Consider the following 21,266-nt stretch of genomic DNA (forward strand, 5'->3'; position numbering starts at 1 on the left):
CGTCACAAGATAAGCTCGCTTAGCTTGTTTTATCATCATTTCATACAAACAAATGTACCGTTACGTTTTTTTGTGTGGTCTTTCAGCGTAGGAGGCATGCTGTTAGTAATGTAAATTTTGTAAATCTATAGGATAAACAGAATAAACTACATTAAGAAAGCTTAAAATAAAACAGTCTCCTGTAGGACCATCCAGCAATATGGGGAACGTCGAGGAACGAGTACGCGCAAACAGGCTGGTCATAGTGTTCTCAACAGGCTTTGATATTTACGCCAAATTTATGATACGTTCGAATATGCTGTTTCTTAACGAGCACCGCAGCTCACCACTTCCATCATGCCGGACACACTTGGAGCGCTTTTTATTTGCAAGGAGAAATTAATTGTTCCTTTCTGGCACTATTGCCATGCTCCTCAAGGTCGTAACTAGCGAGAGGCAAGACGAGGCACTTTGCCTCGTCTAAATTTTAGCCCAAAATTAAAAACAAGATATGCTTAATAAAGAGAATAAGCCCCAATTGAACAAGAGTGATTTTGTTCAAGAAATCCCTATAAAGATGGAAAGTGGAAAACCTTCAGAGGATTTCCCTTACCATTTGAACAGTTTCCCAGTTCCAGTCTCCCATCAACAGAAAACAACAACAGGAAACCAAATTACAAATGGTAAGCGCCATCTATTTCGGTTGGTTTGCTGATTTTGGACTGGAAACTTCTCGCCATTATTCGATGTTATCGCAACCGGTTCCATCCGACAAATGGTAAGCACCCCAGATCGACCTTTCTTATCTCACCGAGGTCAGCCACTTTCGTTTCCATTTTCATTCGCGTTTGCAAACAAAAATGAAAATAGAAATGTAAACCCCGATGAGAATGCAAACGCGAATGAAAATGGAAACTTTTGCCTTAATTAGCATAGTACACTTTTAGTAGCGATGCGCTTGCTGTTTTGGTTTTAATTTTATTTCGATTCCGTTATGACGCTTATGCATAGGAAATCTGATAATTGTTATCTACTGAGTTTCCCCAGTAATTTTCTTTCACCGTGCTATTTTTATAAAGTTTTCCTACAAAAGTTTTGCACGCTTTTCGTATCAAATTCTTGGAAAGTTCCAGGCGGCGAAAACCGGAAGTGGCGTTGGATTTTTGCGTTTGACCGCTGTAAAGGGCTTGAGATTGAACTATAATGTGATCGGCCAAACTTATTAAAGAGACGAATCAACCCTTAGACAAATATTTCGATCCCTGAGACGGGTAATTGTCTTGATGTAGATTTGGTGTTTTGAGGAATCTTACCGCATTATTCGTTTTGACACTGAATTTAAATTTAGACCATTAATTCGTCTCAGAAAAGTGGATCAGTCGTCTCTTAGTATAAATTCGGCGTCGGATAATTCACTCCTTTATATATGTTGGGCAAGATACCTCAGGATCTAGGGTAGGACTTGAAATGCTAGCGCGGTTAAACCACTAGCTCCCTGATAGTTCTGACAAGATTGATAAGTAAAATTCCCAATAATCACAAAATAAAACCCCCAAATGAGTACACTTTAACTACGTTTCGTTATTCCCAACATCAGATGACAATTCCGAATAATGAAGATATATATTTACGCTAGGTGTTTGGCCGAGCCTCTGTCGTAACAAAGCTAACATTATCCTTAGCGACTGTAAAACAAATTCTGACCAATTCTATCGTTCATGAAGGTTAGGGAAAAGGAAAAAACTATTCCACACCTGCTATCGCAAAAATATCATTAAATGCTAATTATATTTCCAAAACACGTTTCTTCAAAGGTATAATCATAGCTATAAGCATAACCCACTGTCTATTGGCAAATCGCGCAATCTGATTGGCTACACGGGTGCCTTCTATTTAACAATTAGACGGCTCGCTCTCGGTTTCTATCGACTTTGATAGTTGACTCGGGGCTTCGCCCCTCGCCCACTTTCAGCCGATAGAAACCTCGAGCTGGCAGTTTAATTGTTAATTACAGTGACTGGCTATTTTTAAAGGCGTCCTCTAATTGGTTTCACATATACATCATGGGATCATTGGCACTTAAGATGTGCTGTCTCCTGGTAATGAGCTCCAACAGTTAAACACGTCATGTAAGCCCTACAAACTGTCACATTCTTTGTTTTTGCTCATCGACGGTCTTTAGGGCGCTATAAGTAAGTTTGTAAGTAAGTAACGCCCTTATATATAAAAAAAAAATACAAAATGCTATTGCATTTTAACATAAACAAAGTCCTATCATCGTCATCATGTCGTTGTAGTCAACTTTAGTTGTTGTCATCATCACCATCATTTCATCATCATCATCACCATCATCGTCGTCGTCGTCGTCGACATCATCATCATCATCATCATCATCGTCATCATCATCATCATCTTCGTCATCATCATCATCATTATCGTCGTCGTCGTCGTCATCAACATCGTCATCATCATCATCATCATCGTCATCATCATCATCATCATCATCACCATCAGGCCATTGGTTCCTCCAGTTTCAGCGAGGCCTCTGAGTAAGTCGGGTTACCGTAGGACTGCAGGTGTAAACTTTCAGGTCGCACCCACGCACCACTTGGCACCTCGGGGTTACTGAAAACCTCTGTTGAATCTAAGTATAGAAAGCAAAATTGAGCCCAACCGTTGGTTTTGGAATCTTAGTACCTGCGTGATTTGCAAGCAAAGGACTAGTTAAATTTCCTAAATTCACACGAGTGTTATATATGCAATTGGTTGTTTAAAGATAAAGCGATAGTTTTCCGTTTCGTTTCTAACATAGATGCAAGAAATGTATATAATGTGACCTCATTATACTGTGTAGAAAAACCCTCAGGCAAAGCCGACAGTAAGCAATCATGCGCGTTTTCGTAGTTGTCTTAGAATGTGGCCACAAGAACGTGAACTCGGATTGGTTAAAGGCCGGATTAAACTGGAAGAAGAATCGACGAGAGTTGAGGAGCGCTGAAATTCTTCTCCTCGCTGACTGTCAACACTCACGCGCTGTCGTAGAATTTGAACCTTCACAAATATTCATTAGTCAAAGAGTCGACGATCGAGAGTTTCCGCTCGTGAGGTCTCGTCCGACCGCGCATAAAAGGATAGCCGAAAGCTGAAAAATACTCTCGTTCAAACTTTGGTTCTCTTATGTTGTTCCAACATTACACATGTAAGTGTTTAACCAAAGAACGAAAATCCCGTTAAAGCCAGAATTTTTTTTTAATGTCTCACTTCAGTTGCAATTTCTTTAATTGCAAATAACATTCACTGCGAGGATAATTTCAGTGTGTAATTTCGTTCATTGAAAATGCCTCGGCCTACCTTTCCTTTGAGGTCTACCACGCAAGGACTGACCCCTCGACGTTTTCTTCAAGAATAAGTACACCACAAGCAAACACAAGATCAAACCCAGCACGAAACTTCCAATTGAGATGCCAACAACTCCTGCTTTACTTAATTCCATGCCACCTTCACTTTGCTCTTCCACTGAAAACAGATCAAATTGACTTTAGCTGCCAAACCACATTTATATGCTAAAGCCCAGAGGGAGGGGACTCCCACACGAAAATGACAGTGGGAATTTCCTTGTTCTTCCTCCCAATTACCCCCGTCACTTTAAAATAGCTTGCTCTCTCTGCCCCCGGGGGCTATAAGCTTTTATTTCAAAACTAGCGATGGTATATTGCAATTTCTGAGTATGATCATGAGCTCATACCATGGACCACAAATATGGTAGGTGTACGCGTCAACGAGAACAGTCGGGAAGCTCAAATATTGCAATTCTTTTGGTGTTTTCAATAAAACAATTATTCCACTCGCGCCTGTTAAATATGAGATACAGTAGTTATTTACCATATTATATCCAACACGCGCTCGTGAAATAATTGTTAAGTATACTTGTTTCAAGGAGACAAGTTTCGGAGGATTTGTTGGAGACCTTTTTGCCGACTCGACTGACATGTATTTTATTAATTATTGTATTATTTTGCTGCAGTTAGGAAGAGAAAGCGAAGAAGTTACAGGAAACGTTAAACAGATGACACATCACTGTGTAAAAAATGCACAGGATAAGCTGACAAAAACAGTAAAACAGTTTATACATTTAAAGAAGATTGTTTAAAGCCGATCTGTTTTTCTTTACTAAATTTTCGGTGACATCTGTTCACCTTCATCAGAGTTAGTGAAAGTTTGTTGGAGCTCGCTGATGAAGGTGAACAGATGTCACCGAAAATTTAGTAAAGAAAAACAGATCGGCTTTAAACAATCTTCTTTAAGGTGGCTCGTAATAGTATAGATATTCCCGTCTTTAGCATTCTCTTGCTGCTACACCTGTAATGTTGAAGTATAACTTTCAGAACATCCTTGTAAAGGTTTTACTAATAAACAAATTGGAGTTACTGTGACGTCAAGATTCGTTGCCATGGCAACTACAAAAGTGGTCAAAGATACCATATTTTTGACTGTTTTAGGGCAATTACTCTAAAACTAGACGGTAAAAGTTTTTGTTTTTCAAATTTTTTTGTGAAAAGGACAAAATAAACGATCTGACAACTTTTTAAAAAATTCTGTCAAAAATTTTCAGAGCCACCTTAAATTTATGCAAAAATAACGTAGCTCGGAATCCCTTTAACAGATTTCTTTTAAATTTGGCAAAAATGTTTATTTGATCAGTTGGATAAAAATATGTGAAAACGAAAAACTTTCACCGAGTAGTTTTTGAGTTATCAGCCTCGAAAGGTCCAAAATAGTGTATCTTTAACCTCATATGGCGTTGCCATGGAAACAGATTTTGATGTCACCATGACCTCAAATTGTTCATTGGTAAATCTTGTTTACATTTGTGTAAAAAGATTTTTCTTAACGTTATTGATATAGCTGTGATAGAATACCAAAGACAGGCATATTTAGTTCTGACTAAACTATTGAGAGCCACCTTAAATGTCTTCTACCGATCGCACTACTGGTTCCAGTATTTTCAGTTTATACATTTTTTTACCTTCCGAGCAGTCTGCTTCTTGAAATCCTTTTTCACACATGCATATATTTGGTCCAACGCAGGCTCCATGATTTGAACAGTTGTTTAAAGACTCACAGGTCACTGTGTCATGAAAAGAAACATAACAATAATTAGAATTTTAGAAATGTAGAGGTGGCGTGATAACAGGACTAGCCTGAATTCTGGGGGTCCTGGGTTCAAGTCCTCCAGAATTCCACACTGTAATTCACACTGACCATTCACTTCTGCTTCAAATGGCCAGCGTTCCACTTGTTAAGATCGTTAAAAGTGTCTCCATATAAGCGCCATCGTTTGAAGGGAGGAGGATATCAACTCCCGTTCCCCCCCCCCCCACCCCACCCCGCTTCCATAGGGGCTCCCGCCAATTTATATTTTCTATTTCTCCCGGTTTCTGTTAACTCGGGAATCTCGCATCTTGTCCTCCCGTAGATTTCCTGACCACTTTACTAGCGGGTATCTCCATCTCCCCAGTCCCCACTCCACCACCACCGGAGTGCTAAATACATTTATTTAACAAAAATAAAGTGATTTTATTACTTTATTTTATTAGGATAAAGTACACATTAAACACCTTCTGAGCAATTTAATCCTTTATATCCACCGTGGCATGAACAGACATTAGGCCCGGTACAGTCACCGTTATATGAACAGTAATCCAGTGATTCACACGAAACTGCAACGGAAAATAAATGAAAAATAATGCAGCTTATTATAATAATGATATTCATCAGTTATATGACAAATTGGTCCACGAAATCCACGATAAATAAACTATTTGAAACTGAAGTAATGGTCACACTATACATCCCCGCGGGTTTGACCAAAACTTGTACGCATGCGCACGGCCAATGGTAGGACTCCTCAGCATGGCATAGTACCAGGCGGTGTGACTATTGCTTTCAAATGGTTAATTTAAAAGACATATTTTTGTCGTTAAACGCGGTATCTATAACGTTTTGAAGATTCACATCAACATATGCATAGCTGAGACTGTTTTACAGACCTAGCCAAAGCTCCCATATGATTCGTATGGAGCTCGGGCTTATAGCAACCTCTGGGTATGTCTTTGGAGTAAAGGGCAGTATACAACCTGGCGTTTGGGTATTGTTCACTGCCTGTTGCCGTGCAAGGATGGGCCGATACAGGTTTTTCAAAACGATATCGATACGATATTTGCCTTTTTTCTCGATAACGATATCGATATCGATATTATGACGTCATTTCCGTCCTGGCGTCATTGGAATGTCACGGGATTTGTCTAACTATACAAAGGACAGTCCTGGCATTACAAATGTTAGCCATGAACGTTGATTTTTGGTCTTTTTGTTTCACTCTTGCATCAGCAATGTGTGGACATCAAGCCAAGGACAAGAACATCAATATTTGTTTTGAGCAAAATTGCATTTTTAAACCTAAGGTGCTGACCAGTAGACCGCAGGCTCAGGTCACGTGTGCACTATCGTAAACGTATCGAAAGTGCGATAATTTTCGAAAGTATCAATACTTTTCAAAATTGTCAAAATATCGGTTTATCGAATATTTGGTATCGAATATCGGCCCACCCTTACAAAAAAGAACGAAACAGCTGTCCACGGTTTTATTGGTTGTGAGTATGTGTACTGGTTTTTGGCCAAACCGCGGGGATGGATTATTTTGATTGCGTACTCATGTGCAAATGCACCAGTTACTGTACCTTCAGAGCAATCTGCTCCACCTCGAAAGCCTTCGTCACAGGTGCATTCGTTTGGTCCGGTGCAGTTTCCGTGATTTGAACAGTCGTTTAACGCCTCACAAGATACTGTCACAAGATCCCAGAGAAAAACTTGTCAGTACATGTATGACTGGATTTATTAAACCAGGTTAATGAAATTTCTCGCCAGAAACTATCTTCAAAGTAGAAGATATAAAAACTAAAGTGAATGTCAGTCTTTTTTATCTCTTCTCCTCTCTGTTATCTACCTTTAAGCGCTTTTGTTCATTTTTTTTTCTTTCTGGGCATGTTTTTAGCCATATCGCAGTGCAATGTACGTGGTCAAAAACACTCAGGTCACTTTTCGGCGACCAAGTTTTCGTAAATCCAGTTATATGTAAAAGTGTCTTTTCCACTAGCGTTTTCTACAGGGACGTTTCTTTTTACAAAGAAAATAACTTCGCCCCTCCTAGTAGATCTAAGACGTTATAAAACAGCTAAAAAATGAAAAACTGAGGTAAATACCTTCCGTGCAGTTATTTCCTTTGAATCCGCTATGACAAGAACACACATTAGGTCCAGTACAGACACCACGACGTGAACAGTGATTCATTAACTCGCAAGAAACTGTAAAAAGATATTAACATGCACAAAATACGCCTTTAATACAAATAACAAGTAAAGATAGTTCTCAATAGAGCAGTTTTCAATTGAGTGTCGTAAAACCCAAACCAAAGTTATTACTCTGGCCAATCACAAAGGACACAGACAATCCAGTGAACCAATCAAAACTCGAAGCAAATACATGTAGCTGGCACAAAGAGGGGGGGCCCGCTCTCCCAAAAAAAAAGACTTCTCGGGCCTTCGGGCCTCAGTGTAGCCTAAAAATAAGATCGGGGTCCGGCCTCTCCTAGATCCGCCACTGGTTTATTATTTAACGTTATCTCAGGCGAGGTCATGCCGTGACTACGTTTAGTCCGAGCTCGGTCAGAACAAGAGTCACATAATTTCCCTGCGGGTCGATATCGCATTCCGACTGACCTGTATCATTCCACAATAAAATGATTTTAGATTGTATGTTATACTTTTTGGCGATGATGGTGCATGGAAAACTCCGACGTGGTCGACCACTGGGTTTTGTTAAAGGAAAAGTTCACTCCAGAATGGCCATTTATTTTCTTTACGCCAATAAAAAAGTTACACAAAGATATGTTATTCACCAAAATTTCAGCCTCCAACGTTCGCTATAACCCTGCGAAATCTTTCCCAAAACTTGACAACTGAACGCCGCCATCTTGGAGCTGGTAATGTATGCGTGACGTCAAAGAGCTCAGCCTGAAGTTTGTTCGGGGAAATTTTAATAGTCGAAACTCCTTGTTTTTTGTATTTCTTGGAGCTCTGTTTGAGCAAAATAGAGCTGCACAAAGAGGCATTTTGTCCAACAAAAGCCACTTCGAAAAAACAAGGAGTTTAGAGTATTTAAATTTTCCCACAAAACTTCAGGCTGAGCTCTTTGACGTCACGCATACATTACCAGCTCCAAGATGGCGGCGTCCAGTTGTCGAGTTTTGGATAAGATTTCGTAGGGTTATAGCGCACGCTGGGGCTAAAATTTTGGTGAATAACATATCTTTGTATAAACTTTTTATTGGCGTAAAGAAAATAAATGGCCATTCTGAAGTGAACTTCTCCTGTGACCACGAGAACGTGAGCTCGGATTGGCTAAAGGCCGTATTAAACTGGAAGGAGATTCGATAATAGTTAAGGAGAGCTCAAAAACACTCGTCCTCGCTGATCGCTTACATGCACTCGTACCCTACATCGTAGAATTTGAACCTGCACAAATATTCATTAGAGTCGACGAGAATTTCCGCTCATGTGATGTCAACTCCATCCACCAGTCTCGTTCGACCGAAAGCTGAAAAACTCTCGTTCAAACTTTGGTTCTCTTGTGTTGTTGTAACAATACTGTCAGTGTTTAACCAACGAACAAAAATCCCGTTAAAGCCAGATTTTTTCTAGTTTCTTTCTTCAGTTGCAATTTCTTTAATTGCAAATTCACTGCGAGGATCATTTCGTTACTTTGAAAGAGCCTCGGCTTACCTTTCCTTCGAGGTCTACCACGCAAGGAATTACCCCTCGACGTTTTCTTCAAGAATAAGTACACCACAAGCAAACACAAGATCAAACCCAGCACGAAACTTCCAATTGAGATGCCAACAACTCCTGCTTTACTTAATTCCATGACACTTCCTTTTTGCTCTTCCACTGAAAATAGATCAAATTGACTCAAGCTGTCAAACCACATTTATATGCTAAAGCATAGAGGGAGGGGACGCCCATACGAAAATGACAGAAAAAATATTCCTTGTTCTACGGGTGTTGAAACGTAACCACGCCTTCAAAACGAGATTTTGGTGCCTTTTAGCAATTTCGTTCCTAATTCCTTACGATTACCCCTGACACTTTAAAATGGTTCCCTCTCTTTTCCCCCGGGGGCTATAAGGTTTTATTAAAACATGGCCATGGTATATTGCAATTGCTGAGTTCTGATTGGTTAACAGGTAATGGTATATGAGCTCATTTGCCATGGACCACAGATATGGTAGGTGTACACGTGAACAAGAACAGCCGGGGAGCTTAAATATTGCAATTATTTTGGTGTTTTCAATAAAACAATTATTCCACTCGCGCCTGTTGAATATGAGTTACTTATTTACCATCTCATATCCAACGCGCGCTCGTGGAATAATTGTTAAGTATACTTGTTTCAAAGAGACAAGTTTCGGAGGATTTGCTGGAGACCATTTTTCCGACTCCATTAGTTTATTTATTATTAATTATTTTGCTGCAGTTAGGAAGAAAAAGCGAAGAAGTTACAGGAAACGTTAAACAGATAACATATTACTGAGTGTAAAATGCACAGGATAAGCTGAGAAAAACAGTGAAACATTATTTTTTTTTACCTTCCGAGCAATCTGCTCCCTGAAATCCTTTTTCACAAATGCATATATTTGGTCCAACGCAGGCCCCATGATTTGAACAGTTGTTAAAGGCCTCACAGGTCACTGTGTCATGAACAGAAACAAAACAATAATTTGAAATGTAATAAAAATGTAGAGGTAGCGTGGTCTAGTGATTACGGGGCTAGCCTTGAATTCGGGAGGTCCTGGGTTCAGATCCTCCAGTCTTCCGCACTGTAATCCACACTGACCATCCACTTCTGCGTCAAATCGTCAGCTTTCCACTTGTTATGATCGTTAAAAGTGTCTCCAATAAGCGCCACCGTTTGTAGGGAGGAGGATATCAACTCCTGGTTCCCCTACCCCCATCCCGCTTCCATATGGGGGCTCCCGCCAATTATTTTCTATTTCTTCCGGTGACTGTTAACTCGGGAATCTCGCATCTCGTCCTCCCGTAGATTTCCTGTCCCACTTTACTAACGGGTTTCTGCAATCTTGGTTCTCCTTCCCCCACCCCACCACTAGAATAGTGCTAAATACATTTACTTTTAACAAAAATAAAGTGATTTTATTACTTTATTTTATTAGGATAAAATACATATTAAGTACCTTCTGAGCAGTTTAATCCTTTGAATCCACTGTGGCATGAGCAGACATTAGGTCCAGTACAGTCACCGTTATATGAACAGTAATCCAGTGACTCACACGAAACTGCAACGGAAAATGAATGAAAAATCATGCAGTTTATTATTATATTTATTATAATGGTAATCATCAATAAAAATAATTATATGACAAATTGGTCCACGATAAATAAACTATTTGAAACTGAAACAATGGTTACACTGTACATCCGCGCGGGCTTGGCCAAAACTTTTACGCATGTGCACGGCCAATGGTAGTACTTATCAGATTGTTGCTTTCAAACTGTTATTTAGGCATATTTATGTCGTCTCACACGGTCTATATTAAGTAGATTCACATCTCCATACGCAGAGCCGAGACTGTTTCTTGTACAAACACAGTACAAAAACAGCTGTCCATGGCTGCCACTCCACGGTTAATTGGCTGTAAGTATGTGTACGGGTTTTTGACCAAACCGCGGGAATGGCTCATTTTCAGTACATACTCATGTGCACATCCACCGATTACTGTACCTTCAGAGCAATCTGCTCCACCTCTAAAGCCTCCGTCACAGGTGCATTCGTTTGGTCCGGTGCAGTTCCCGTGATTTGAACAGTCGTTTAACGCTTCACAAGACACTGTGTCAAGATGCGAGATGAAAACTTGTCAGTGCCATAATTTTAAATATGTTTTGTTCTCCTAGATCTAAGACACAATAATACAACTAAGAAATGACATACTGAGGTAAATACCTTCGGTGCAGTTATTTCCTTTGAATCCGCTATGACAAGTACACACATTAGGCCCAGTGCAGACACCACGACGTGAACAGTGATTCATTAACTCGCAAGAAACTGTAAACAAATTTTAACATGCACAAAATACGCTATTAATACAAATATCAAGTAAAGATAGTTCTCAATGGAACCTTTATCATTCATCATTTAACTTTTACTCTGGAGAGGTCATGCCGTGCGAAGCAACCTCACTGCGCTCGGTCCGTGCTTGGTCAGAATGAAAGTCAAACATGTTTCCTCCCGGGTCGATTATCTTATTTAACACCTCGATAAAATAATTTAGTGGGTTTTATTTGATACTTTTCGGCGATGATGGTGCATGGAAAAATAACGTGGTCGAGGGTTCTGACAGTGTTAACATCCATAAAAAACGTTTGATCATAGGAGAAAACATTTACCTTGTGCGCAGCCCACACTTTTGAATCCACTTTCACAAACACACGAGTTTGGACCAGTGCAGTTTCCATGTCCAGAACAGTTGCTCACTTTTTCGCAGGAAACTAGTTAAATCAAGAACAAGCAACAAATAAATAGTTAGATTCACTCATGTGATTTGTTGAGTTACAGAAGCATAAAAACGAAAGAAAGAGAAAGTAAACAAACCCTTTGAACAATCCAGAGATCCTTTAAATCCACTTTCACAATCGCAAGTATTTACTTTGCTGCATCTTCCATGTCCGGAGCAGTTATTTACCGCCTCGCAAGTAACTAAAGACGAGAGGAAAATTTAAAATAAAAACTAGGGCTATAATGTAGCTTAATTTTTTCGGCACCGTGCAAGCAGGTATTTTACAGGCTGTTTTTACAGGAAGTGTCAAATGTCAGTCTTAACTACATCAAAAGTCTACGATGTCTCACTACAAGAAAGGTTATTGTAGGGCCAATCCCTATGCAGAAAACCTAATAGAATTCAAAGCAAAATAATGTAACCAGAGGTTAGCGTGGAAAAAAAAAACCATGAAATCAGTGGCGAGCGCGAGTGGGATAACATGTAATTAGTGGGAAACAGGGGGGGGGGGGGGGAGAAAGTCGGCACTTTTCTTTGAATACATAGCAGTGCCTGGAAACGGTGCGAGTCTATGTAAATCAAGCCGTTGCTAAGAAAGACGTCAACCCAAAGTTTTGTTTTCTCAGAAAGATTTAAATATCAGTGACTGCGTGCGTGTGAAATGCGAATAGTGGCGGTGTTTGCGTTTGATGTTATACGCCGCTGAGTTGTTTTTGGCCTTTTCGGACAGATTTCTCACCTGATATTTCACTTCAATATGAATGTTTTGGCGGCGTTGAATAACAAGCGAAAAATTTATCACGGTTGAAATTTAACAAACAAAATATGGGAAATAATTTCAGTATCATTGGAGTTATTTTTAATTAGTATATTTCGCAAGCCTTACTTTTGCCAGACTGGACACACAGTTATCACTGTTTGTTGTTTTGATGTCCGGCGAACTTCAAAGGAGCAATTAAAATGGAAATAGCTATCGTGTTTTGTGCACGGTCAAGACCAAAACATGTATACAATATACAATATACAATGAACTTTGTCAAGCTATTCACTACGCCCTTAGCAACCATTCGATAGCTACTGCGCAGTCTCGGTTGCCCGGCACCGCTATGATTACTTTTTGAGTCGTGTAACAAAGGAAGTTTCTTCCCCTCCCCCCCCCCCTGGTGGGAAACGTGGCACGCTCCATGTATCCTGTGGTACTGTGACAAACGCGGTAAAAAAGGTAACGAGGGGAAAGTGCGGGAAAGCATGTTACCAGCGGCAAAGCACGGGAAAGCATGTAACCCGGCAGTGGCAAACGCGGGAAAACATGTAATCAGTGTCAAGCGCGGGAAGACTTGCAATCAGCGGCAAAGCGCGGGAAAGCATCTAACCTCTATTTTTCCTTAGCTTAAGTTAATTTGTTGTCAGATTTAAAGGATATTCAATTCTGTTGGCAAAGACCTCCCAAAACACTTAAACCCAAAACGTACCACAAAATAGCACATCAACATCAACCGTCTTGTTTGCTTTGTCTCCATTAGATCTTTCTTCCGCTATGGCGATCACACTCAGAACAAATGGTTCCAACGTCCCGTTAAATGTAATAAGCCAACCAGACAAGCCTTGAGGAGCTGTAACATTACTTCCATTCACAAACTTCGTGACATTCTCGTGAACTGATCGATAACCACTCGGTAAACCCGAGAAGATATACGTCAGATTCTCCGAACCATCTCGATCATTCAGGTAGCTTTCTAAAGAGACTGGTATGATCTTTTTGCTGCTGTTCCAGTGATAACAAGGTACACTGACATTGAGAGACGGAATGTCAGCAACGGCTTTGATCTTTATTTCAATTTGGTTGCTGGTGACTTTTGTTTCCCTTGGCGTTGCGCCTTGCGCTGTGATGTTCAACTTGACGAGTCCTGAAAAGTCCTTTTTAGGCGTCATCCAAATATCACCAAAATCTTCACGTTCCAACACAACACGGTTCCCAGTCTGGTTTCCTTTATTGAACGTGAAACCCTGCGGAACATCATCTATGAAGAGTTTCAGGGTGAAATTGTCATTATAGCTGCTGTTGTCAAAATCCGGAATAAAAGCGGAGAGATAAAGCTGAGCTCGCGTGTCTTCAGAAGTGTCGCTGTACATTACGTTGATGACCGGAGTGTCAAAACGTAAAGGAAAATCTGCAAATTATGAAACAATTTTAAGATCAGGTTTCTTTATCGCTTGATAAGTGCATTTTTATATAAAGGATTTTGTACACACCATTTGAGTGGCAAACATAGTAATGATATGTAACTTTTTTTGTTTTTTGTTTGTTTTTTTTGCGAGTGATTAATGTTTTAACCTACATTTAAAGGAAACTGTGTAACGCTGAGTTAGGTTTATTTTATTAAGTTTTGGGAAATACTTGCTATGAAACTTAATGTCTGCAAAGAAATTACTTCTATGAATCAAAAATAATGACACAATCATAGCTTCATTGCAACCAAATGTGTCTCCCAGTTACAAGCAAACAAGATTAACTTTGAAAACTGTTCAGCCCAACAATATTTCAAAAACCCATATCGGAATCCGTTTCAATCTTCGTCGTTTTTGGCCATTCGTACCTTCTTTTGTATTTGATGACTTATTGAAATGTTCCTTCATTGTTTTAAGCGGTTGTTTTTATATTTAAACGAATTTGATGGTCATTTCGCATGCCTAAAAATAGCGAAAATCCGTGAAACGGTCCCTTTAATCGATACCTCGTGCTTCGCCCTTGTGCTACGCGCTAAGTGAAATAATTTGCCTCGTATAGCGTAAGACTGTTTGTCGGTGCTAATAATGACGTGTTCTTTGATATGTAATATGATGAATCCATTCAATAAATAACTTCTGATACTTACCAAGTGAGCAGTTAACACCATAAAATCCAACTTCACAGACACAGAAATTGAGAAGGGAGCAATTTCCATGGCCGGAGCAGTTGTTCAGCCGTTCACAGGAAGCTGTAAAGTGAGGATGAAATACTAGCATTACTCTACATTTTCACACATAAACTATTGACAACAGCATTTGTTCCAAAGCTACAATTTCGGACAATTCTAGTCTGTTAAAACGAAATTGTAGAGATTGCCATTTATTAGCGTTAGTTTACTGTTTTCAGATACGATTTCCTTCCCCAACCCTCTTTAATTTATACATGTTGTTCAGTTGGGCCCGAATGTCAACGCCACTAGTATGATATCTTTAGCCCAAAATATAATACTCCCCAAACAGTAACAGACGTAAAAGTAGTTGCATTGTCTTTATTTACCTCATTTTTACAAAAGCCATATGAATGGTAACGAGTAAACTAAACCGTTTTCTTGTAAAAGTAGAATTCCCGAGCAGTGGTGACTGTTTTTGGCCGACTTTCTTTGTTATTATGTCTACTTTGTCTAATGAGCTTTTGAATATTAGCGCGAGAAGGGCTTCAGGAATCCCAGATGTGTCGCGGCATTCTGGGCGATGAATAACCTTGATGTAGAGCTGAGGGCTAGTTCTAACGGGGAGAGAGATTATTGTCGTACTTTAACAGTATGACAACGTTAAAACCAAGACATACGTTTCGGAAGTGTAAAGTCCACTGTGATTGCTCGATTCAAGTCCATTGGCTGCCTGTTACCCACGTGATCAACAGCCAGAGCCAGAAGTGTGTACGTCTTCTCTGGGGGGAGGGGTAGGAAGGTTGTATCGTCTGTTATGCCTGACAGTAGGGGAAGTAGGGATTGTTCTTGAAGAGGGTCTGAAAAACGGAACAAAAAGAGCATTCAAAAACTAAAAGTTGATGTTCCAGGGTTTTATATCATGTAACGTGAAAGAGAATTGTTCGTTGGCATGATGATGATGATGATGATGATGATGATGATGATGATGATGATGATGATGATGATGATGCTGATGCTGATGATGATGATGATGATGATGATGACGACGACGATGGTAATACTTATACAGGATAACCCTGTTAATGAAATAAGCATTGGTATCAAAGGAGGTCTCTATAGAAGTCTCTAAAAGGTGTAAAACATTAAAACATCATCTCACGGCCGATTTAACATCTAATTAAGAGGCAAAGACTTTAATGTCCCTCGAGAGTGCAGGCGTTACTTTTAAGGTACAAGTTAAGTTCTTGTTTGGCAAATTTAAAACTGGTAAACCCCCGTGCCTGAATAATACGAAAACGAAACGCGTGTGATGCTTAAGAAGTTCAAATACCACCGACTTACCATTACCCTCCGAGATTTGGTAAAATATGTCAACCGACTGGACCCCAGACCCCTCGTCTCGTGTATCGATATCCACGGCCAGTTTTCCAACCTTCATGACGTCACTTATAACAGATATATTGGAGGAGGGACTTGAACTGTCAATCTGGATAGAAATATATTATATATTGTATATAAAGTGTTTGTAATCCTACATTAAAAACAAACGTTGTCGTTGAAATAAACGGTGGCCTATTATATTATATGATTGTCGTAATGTAGTTAGGCGTCCTCAATTAGCGTACATGTTTCGACACAACAATAAAGTTCTTACTTAGACTAAATCAAGTTGAATGTATTTTATATGTATAGCATAGGTATAGAGAAAGTCCTTATATTGGCCACTTTGTCCCGTCACTCTAAATTCAGCAATATAAACACAAAATGATAAGGGGTTGAGTCATTTACATTGGCCTAACCGACGAGTGGAGGATTTTGTGATATGATTTCCCCCGCCTCCTCTGTAAGTGTTTATGCTAATTATTGCGCCACGTGACCAAAGCACATGGAATAAACGATTTGGAAGACTTAACTATCTTGAATGGGGGTATATGTCACATCGTGTCAGAAGTGGAACATTTTTCTTGAAGCCGTGTAATCAACCTGTAACAACCTAATGTCTTGTCCAATAACAAAACAGAATATTAAGAGGGTGCTAATGGGGTTAACAGTTAACTGACAATTGGCCAAAAAAATAGTAGTTAACTGATATTTGGCCCAAAAAGTAGTAGTTAACTGATAAATGAAACGTTAACAGTTAAGTGACATTCTAGTAATTATACTGCACACAATTGTTGTTGTAAATAAACACAACAAGTTTTTCCTAACACCAAAAGCTATTTCGTGGCATTTACCTGCCCCGCTGCGTGACCAGGTGATATATTAACTTATATTATAATTAAACGGAAGGTACCAGGGTCGTACCAGGCACATGTTGATCTCCGTGATGGCGTCAAGTGGGGCGTGGTCAATGCAAAGTTACTCTATATAAGTTTTAATCGAGATGATGACGAAAGATCGACATTCAAACGAAAACAGAGGTCGCGTACTGTTTGACATGGCAAAGCACAATTCAATGGACATGGCTTGTAAACATTTTATTGACTTCATGGAAATCAAACGACAAGCGGAAAAGTTTGGACTCGGTGCATTTGACTTAAAGTTGTTACCTACAAACAAACGGAACTGCCATGGGCACTAAAATGGCGGTCGCATCATACTAATCAGTGTTTGACATACGCACCCATTACAAGCCCACTGAAACATTTCATTACCATTATTATTCCTCGTGTCACCCACCAGGAGTTAGGAAAGGTTTTATCAATGGGGACGCCTGAGACTGCTTAGAACAAATTCGCCTCAAACAAAATTTGATGAGAAAATGCGACCAAGAGAAAAGCCCTGCGAACGAGGTTGAAAAAAATCAAGCACTTCCAATCACATTTTATCGAGAGAGGTTACCCAGAAAGCCTAGTCTAAAGAACTCTCACGGAAGTAAATTTTGAGCACAGGAAGTAGGCCCTCCAACCAAAACTTAAATCTTAACTTTTGTAGCGCAATACCAACCAGCAGTACCAAACACAGTCCGAACTTGAAGAAAATACTCATGAAAAATTGGCATTTTATAGAACAACAACCATTGCACAAGAAAATATTCAAAGAACATTCCCTAATATTATACAAAAGGGGTAGGTCTCTCAAAGATATACTCGTGAGATCGAAATTATGAAAATGGCTAATACACGTGCGTGAGAGACGTGCTGAAGTAAAGAAAATTCAGGTTATGACGCAATAATTTGCGCTGTAAGAAAAGAAAAGTGAATAGATAACTAAAATTAGTAGTTAACTGACAATTGGCCAAAAAAATAGCAGTTAACTGACAATTGGCTTAAAAATTAGTAGTTAACTGACAATTGGGTACCCCCATTAGCACCCTCTATTAACTCATCATCTTAACTATTTTGAGGACAAAACGTTGGTTATAAAATTTCAATCCCCAAAAAAATAAAAAAATATTTCCTGAAGATTGAGCGAGCTGTTTGATTGCCTAAAGTAACAGAAATAACACATATGACTCCTTCCCGTTACTTTAATTTCCATTACCTATTTGTTTCACTCAATTATTTCGTGATTTTATTTCATATTATCGAGTGCCCCACTGAAATCCCAGACTTTGTTCCCATAGCGCTAGAGCTTTTATTTCTTATTAACTCTGTACCGTATTAAAGATTGGAGGAGTGTCGATCGGTTCGTTCTTGTCGAAATAGATGCTGGCCTTCGCATCAATCCTTGCTAAAGATGGCAAGTTCTTCTTCAGGCTTACAGTGAAAGTCACATATCCTTGTCCTGTCGTCCCATTGTTCGGTGGAAGAAAGCCTGTCAGTGGATTATCGGGAGCTTCACCTGTTATTGAATTGGAAAAAAAATTGGCAGACGTGTTACTTCTCAGATTTTATTTTTAAAAATATAAAAACATATACCAGGTGCAATACTGTATGAAGACCAGTGAAAGTATTGTTCAATAGCTTTTCATGCAAGGTGGCTTACTACAGTTTGAAGGGGGGGGGGGGCATGAATCCAACTCAATTTTAATACGCGTATTCAATGTGGACGGGTTCAGCCTTATTATCTCAGAATTACTGGTGACACGTTACCTAGTTGACTCTCTTTAAGACCTCTCTAAAAGAGGAAGAGTTGGAGCCGGTCCCAACGGGGTCAGTCTTCGAGAAGGTTGACTGTATTTATGCAGTCAAGGAAGGAAATTGAGCAACTTGTTTTCGCCAACTAGAGTATGAAATTGACCATAACTGCTATGACTGGCTATTGGAAGAGTGCCTGTAACAACCACAAAATACCTGTCTGAGGATCTAGGCTCTGAAATTCCCAGCGTGTTTCACGAGTCAAGACATCTATACCAGCTAGCACTCGGAGGTAAATGTTCTTCTCCGACACGAGGTCGATTGTTTCCTAACGAATAAACAAATTAACAAAGAACATTCATAATATGTTTTTACAGCCGTTAGACTTTGAATTAAGTTGATTGTTTTCTGGAATGTGCTGGCTAACAAATAGAGTACGTATATGAAGGAAAAAACTTCTATGTCAACTCGTTTTGGTGGGAGAGAGTGATTAGGTTAATTGTCTTCGATCTTTCCCTGCAGTATTCTGGCGCGACTTGAAAAGATAAACCGCCATAACAAACGTAAAATAGTTTAAAGGGGTTAAGTCACGGTATTTTAATTATTTTCGTTAATTAAGAGCTCTAACCTTCAAGTTGGCAGAGCAAAAGTCTTTTATTGGCAAAATCACGGCACGACACTTTCATACAAATTGAGATAATCTTGAAAAAGTCGAGCCGACGTTTTTCAAATTTACCCGAACGCAGTCCGTTTAAATCAGTCTCGAATTTTGCCCATCCATGCCGCTTTTTGGTCTTTCTGCGTTTCGTTTGAGTACTTCTAACAATTTTAAGCTGTTATTGTGATATTTCAGTTAATTCTATGACCAGTTGGTCAGTGCCGAAATTGCCTAAAATTGCGTGACATAGCCCCTTTAACAAGGCATGACTATAAGAGCGGTTTTATATTCAGTCATACCAGCTACTCAACCAATCAGATGTATATAACTTAAATTAATCCCGACTAATTGGCCACGTGTGTTTTCCCGCGCTTGGCTAGTTTCCATACCTGAAGAGACGCTCTTGAATTTGTCAGCTTTTTATTAAAGCTACCAAACCCAAATCCTGTGATTCTAAATGTTCGAATGTCCAAGTCTTGATCCAGTGTGTGTAGAATGATCACGTGCTGCGCAGGAGCTGTCGCATTAGGATCGTTCTCAAACCTGATCATGTAGTTCAGCGGCGTCTTCACTGAAATGAAGCGCGCGTCTCCGTATCCTGGAGGACCAATCATGTCGTTCTATATAAAGGGTTAAACAATTAAGATCGTCGGAGAGTTTTACAGCACGACTAACAACGTAAATATCGTCTACCGTCTATATCTTCACAAAAACATCGAACTCTGACGTTTTCACCCACTAGAACTAAACTAACGGTTTTGTTTTACATAATCTTCAATTTTCTTAATAGACTGCCAGCGAGTCTTTCTTTTGCTCTAAAATCCTTGGGGAAGAACGCGAAAATAGTGTGCGAGCGAACACTATATTTTGGCGTTCGTTTACACAGATTTTAGAGCAAAAAAGAGAGATTGCTCGCAGCCTATTTTCTTAGTGGATGTCTCAGTTGCTTTAGCCGGTTTAAAAAGGTTCCGTCTGAGGGTTGCTGTTTTTCTTTTCGATCCATTTTGTCTGTTTCCTTTTCTCAACGTCTGTTGGTTATCATCATAATTATGTTTGAAGGCAGTGAAAAAAGGGAATCATAAGTTGGATTTTCATCTTCACAGCTCTGGTGTTATTTCTGGAGAAATTATTTTATATCGGATTACCATCCAAACACGGTATTCAACAATTGTCTAGAGGGGTGTTGTCCAAGTTCTCAGAACTTACATTGAAATAAACGTATAACAACCAGTAATGAGAATTGAGAGTTTGAGCCTCTTAAGAGGGGTTTGCTGTACCGACCAACTAAAGGTATACAAGATAGGAAGAACCGATTTCCCCAAACTTTGTCAGAATAAAGGCCTTGGTAAACTAGTTCTAAAAATATAAGTTTCGGGTCGTTAAGAATTTTTTTGATTTTTTAGTAGAATTTTTAATATTTTGCCCGTGGCGGCACGCTAAATCAACGCCGAAATAGCGACTTTTGTGAACGCTGCTGCTCATATATTAAAAGCGTCCTAGAAAAAATTTACCAAGGAACTCAAAAGCTTTCATTTCCTCTGCCTATTAGTGGTTTTAAAATTATGTGGAACAAAAACTGGAATTTTTAACGGAATTTTTAAATTTATACATTTTGACAGTCGTAGCAACAGCCGAATTTTGCCTAAATTCACGGGTCAAAAAATCACTCTGGTACACGACTTTATCCTTCAAAACTATACGCCATAGAAAGAGAATATTTCCATCTACACTTTGGTCGAAAAAAAATTGGGATAAATAAAACGGCGAATTTTGAAAGCGTTTTGAAAATAGGTCACTTAAGTCATATGAGTGACCTTTTGACCTTCGTGTCAATAACAACAACAAACGGAAGGTCTTCAAATGTTACGTTTCTTCGATAAAAGACGTGTTATTTTCGTTTTGTTGTATGCTTTTAAATAAAAGGAAACCAGGTTTTTTGTGGTGGAATTGTGTATTTGCTTTATCGGGGAGTTTGTTTGAAACTTTTACGAGAGTTTTGAAATGCGAGCTTGTCTGCTTTGAGCGGTTCCGGTACGTTGATTATAAAAATCAAATTATACAGTCGAATCTGCTTTCAACGA

General features: G+C 39.3%; 1 protein-coding gene across 1 annotated transcript in view; it reads right to left on the bottom strand.

Moving 5' to 3' along the window:
* Positions 1-1,583: 1,583 nt before the first annotated feature.
* The window catches only part of LOC144662022 (uncharacterized), a 56,660-nt gene continuing 36,977 nt past the window's right edge, over positions 1,584-21,266 (bottom strand). Inside the window, exons 35-49 of the mRNA XM_078522754.1 lie at positions 19,575-19,805; positions 18,744-18,855; positions 18,107-18,291; positions 15,850-15,994; positions 15,186-15,365; positions 14,485-14,586; positions 13,081-13,779; positions 11,704-11,808; positions 11,499-11,600; positions 11,056-11,157; positions 10,837-10,941; positions 10,289-10,390; positions 5,006-5,107; positions 3,331-3,495; positions 1,584-2,623 (exon numbers count right to left, since the gene is read on the bottom strand). Coding sequence (XP_078378880.1) covers positions 2,490-2,623; positions 3,331-3,495; positions 5,006-5,107; positions 10,289-10,390; positions 10,837-10,941; positions 11,056-11,157; positions 11,499-11,600; positions 11,704-11,808; positions 13,081-13,779; positions 14,485-14,586; positions 15,186-15,365; positions 15,850-15,994; positions 18,107-18,291; positions 18,744-18,855; positions 19,575-19,805 — 2,571 coding nt within the window. The 3' untranslated portion in view covers positions 1,584-2,489. The remainder of the gene's footprint in view (positions 2,624-3,330; positions 3,496-5,005; positions 5,108-10,288; positions 10,391-10,836; positions 10,942-11,055; positions 11,158-11,498; positions 11,601-11,703; positions 11,809-13,080; positions 13,780-14,484; positions 14,587-15,185; positions 15,366-15,849; positions 15,995-18,106; positions 18,292-18,743; positions 18,856-19,574; positions 19,806-21,266) is intronic.

Source organism: Oculina patagonica, chromosome 8 (genome assembly GCF_052425735.1).
Source record: "Oculina patagonica isolate OP01 chromosome 8, crgOcupat, whole genome shotgun sequence".
Lineage (NCBI taxonomy): Eukaryota > Metazoa > Cnidaria > Anthozoa > Scleractinia > Oculinidae > Oculina > Oculina patagonica.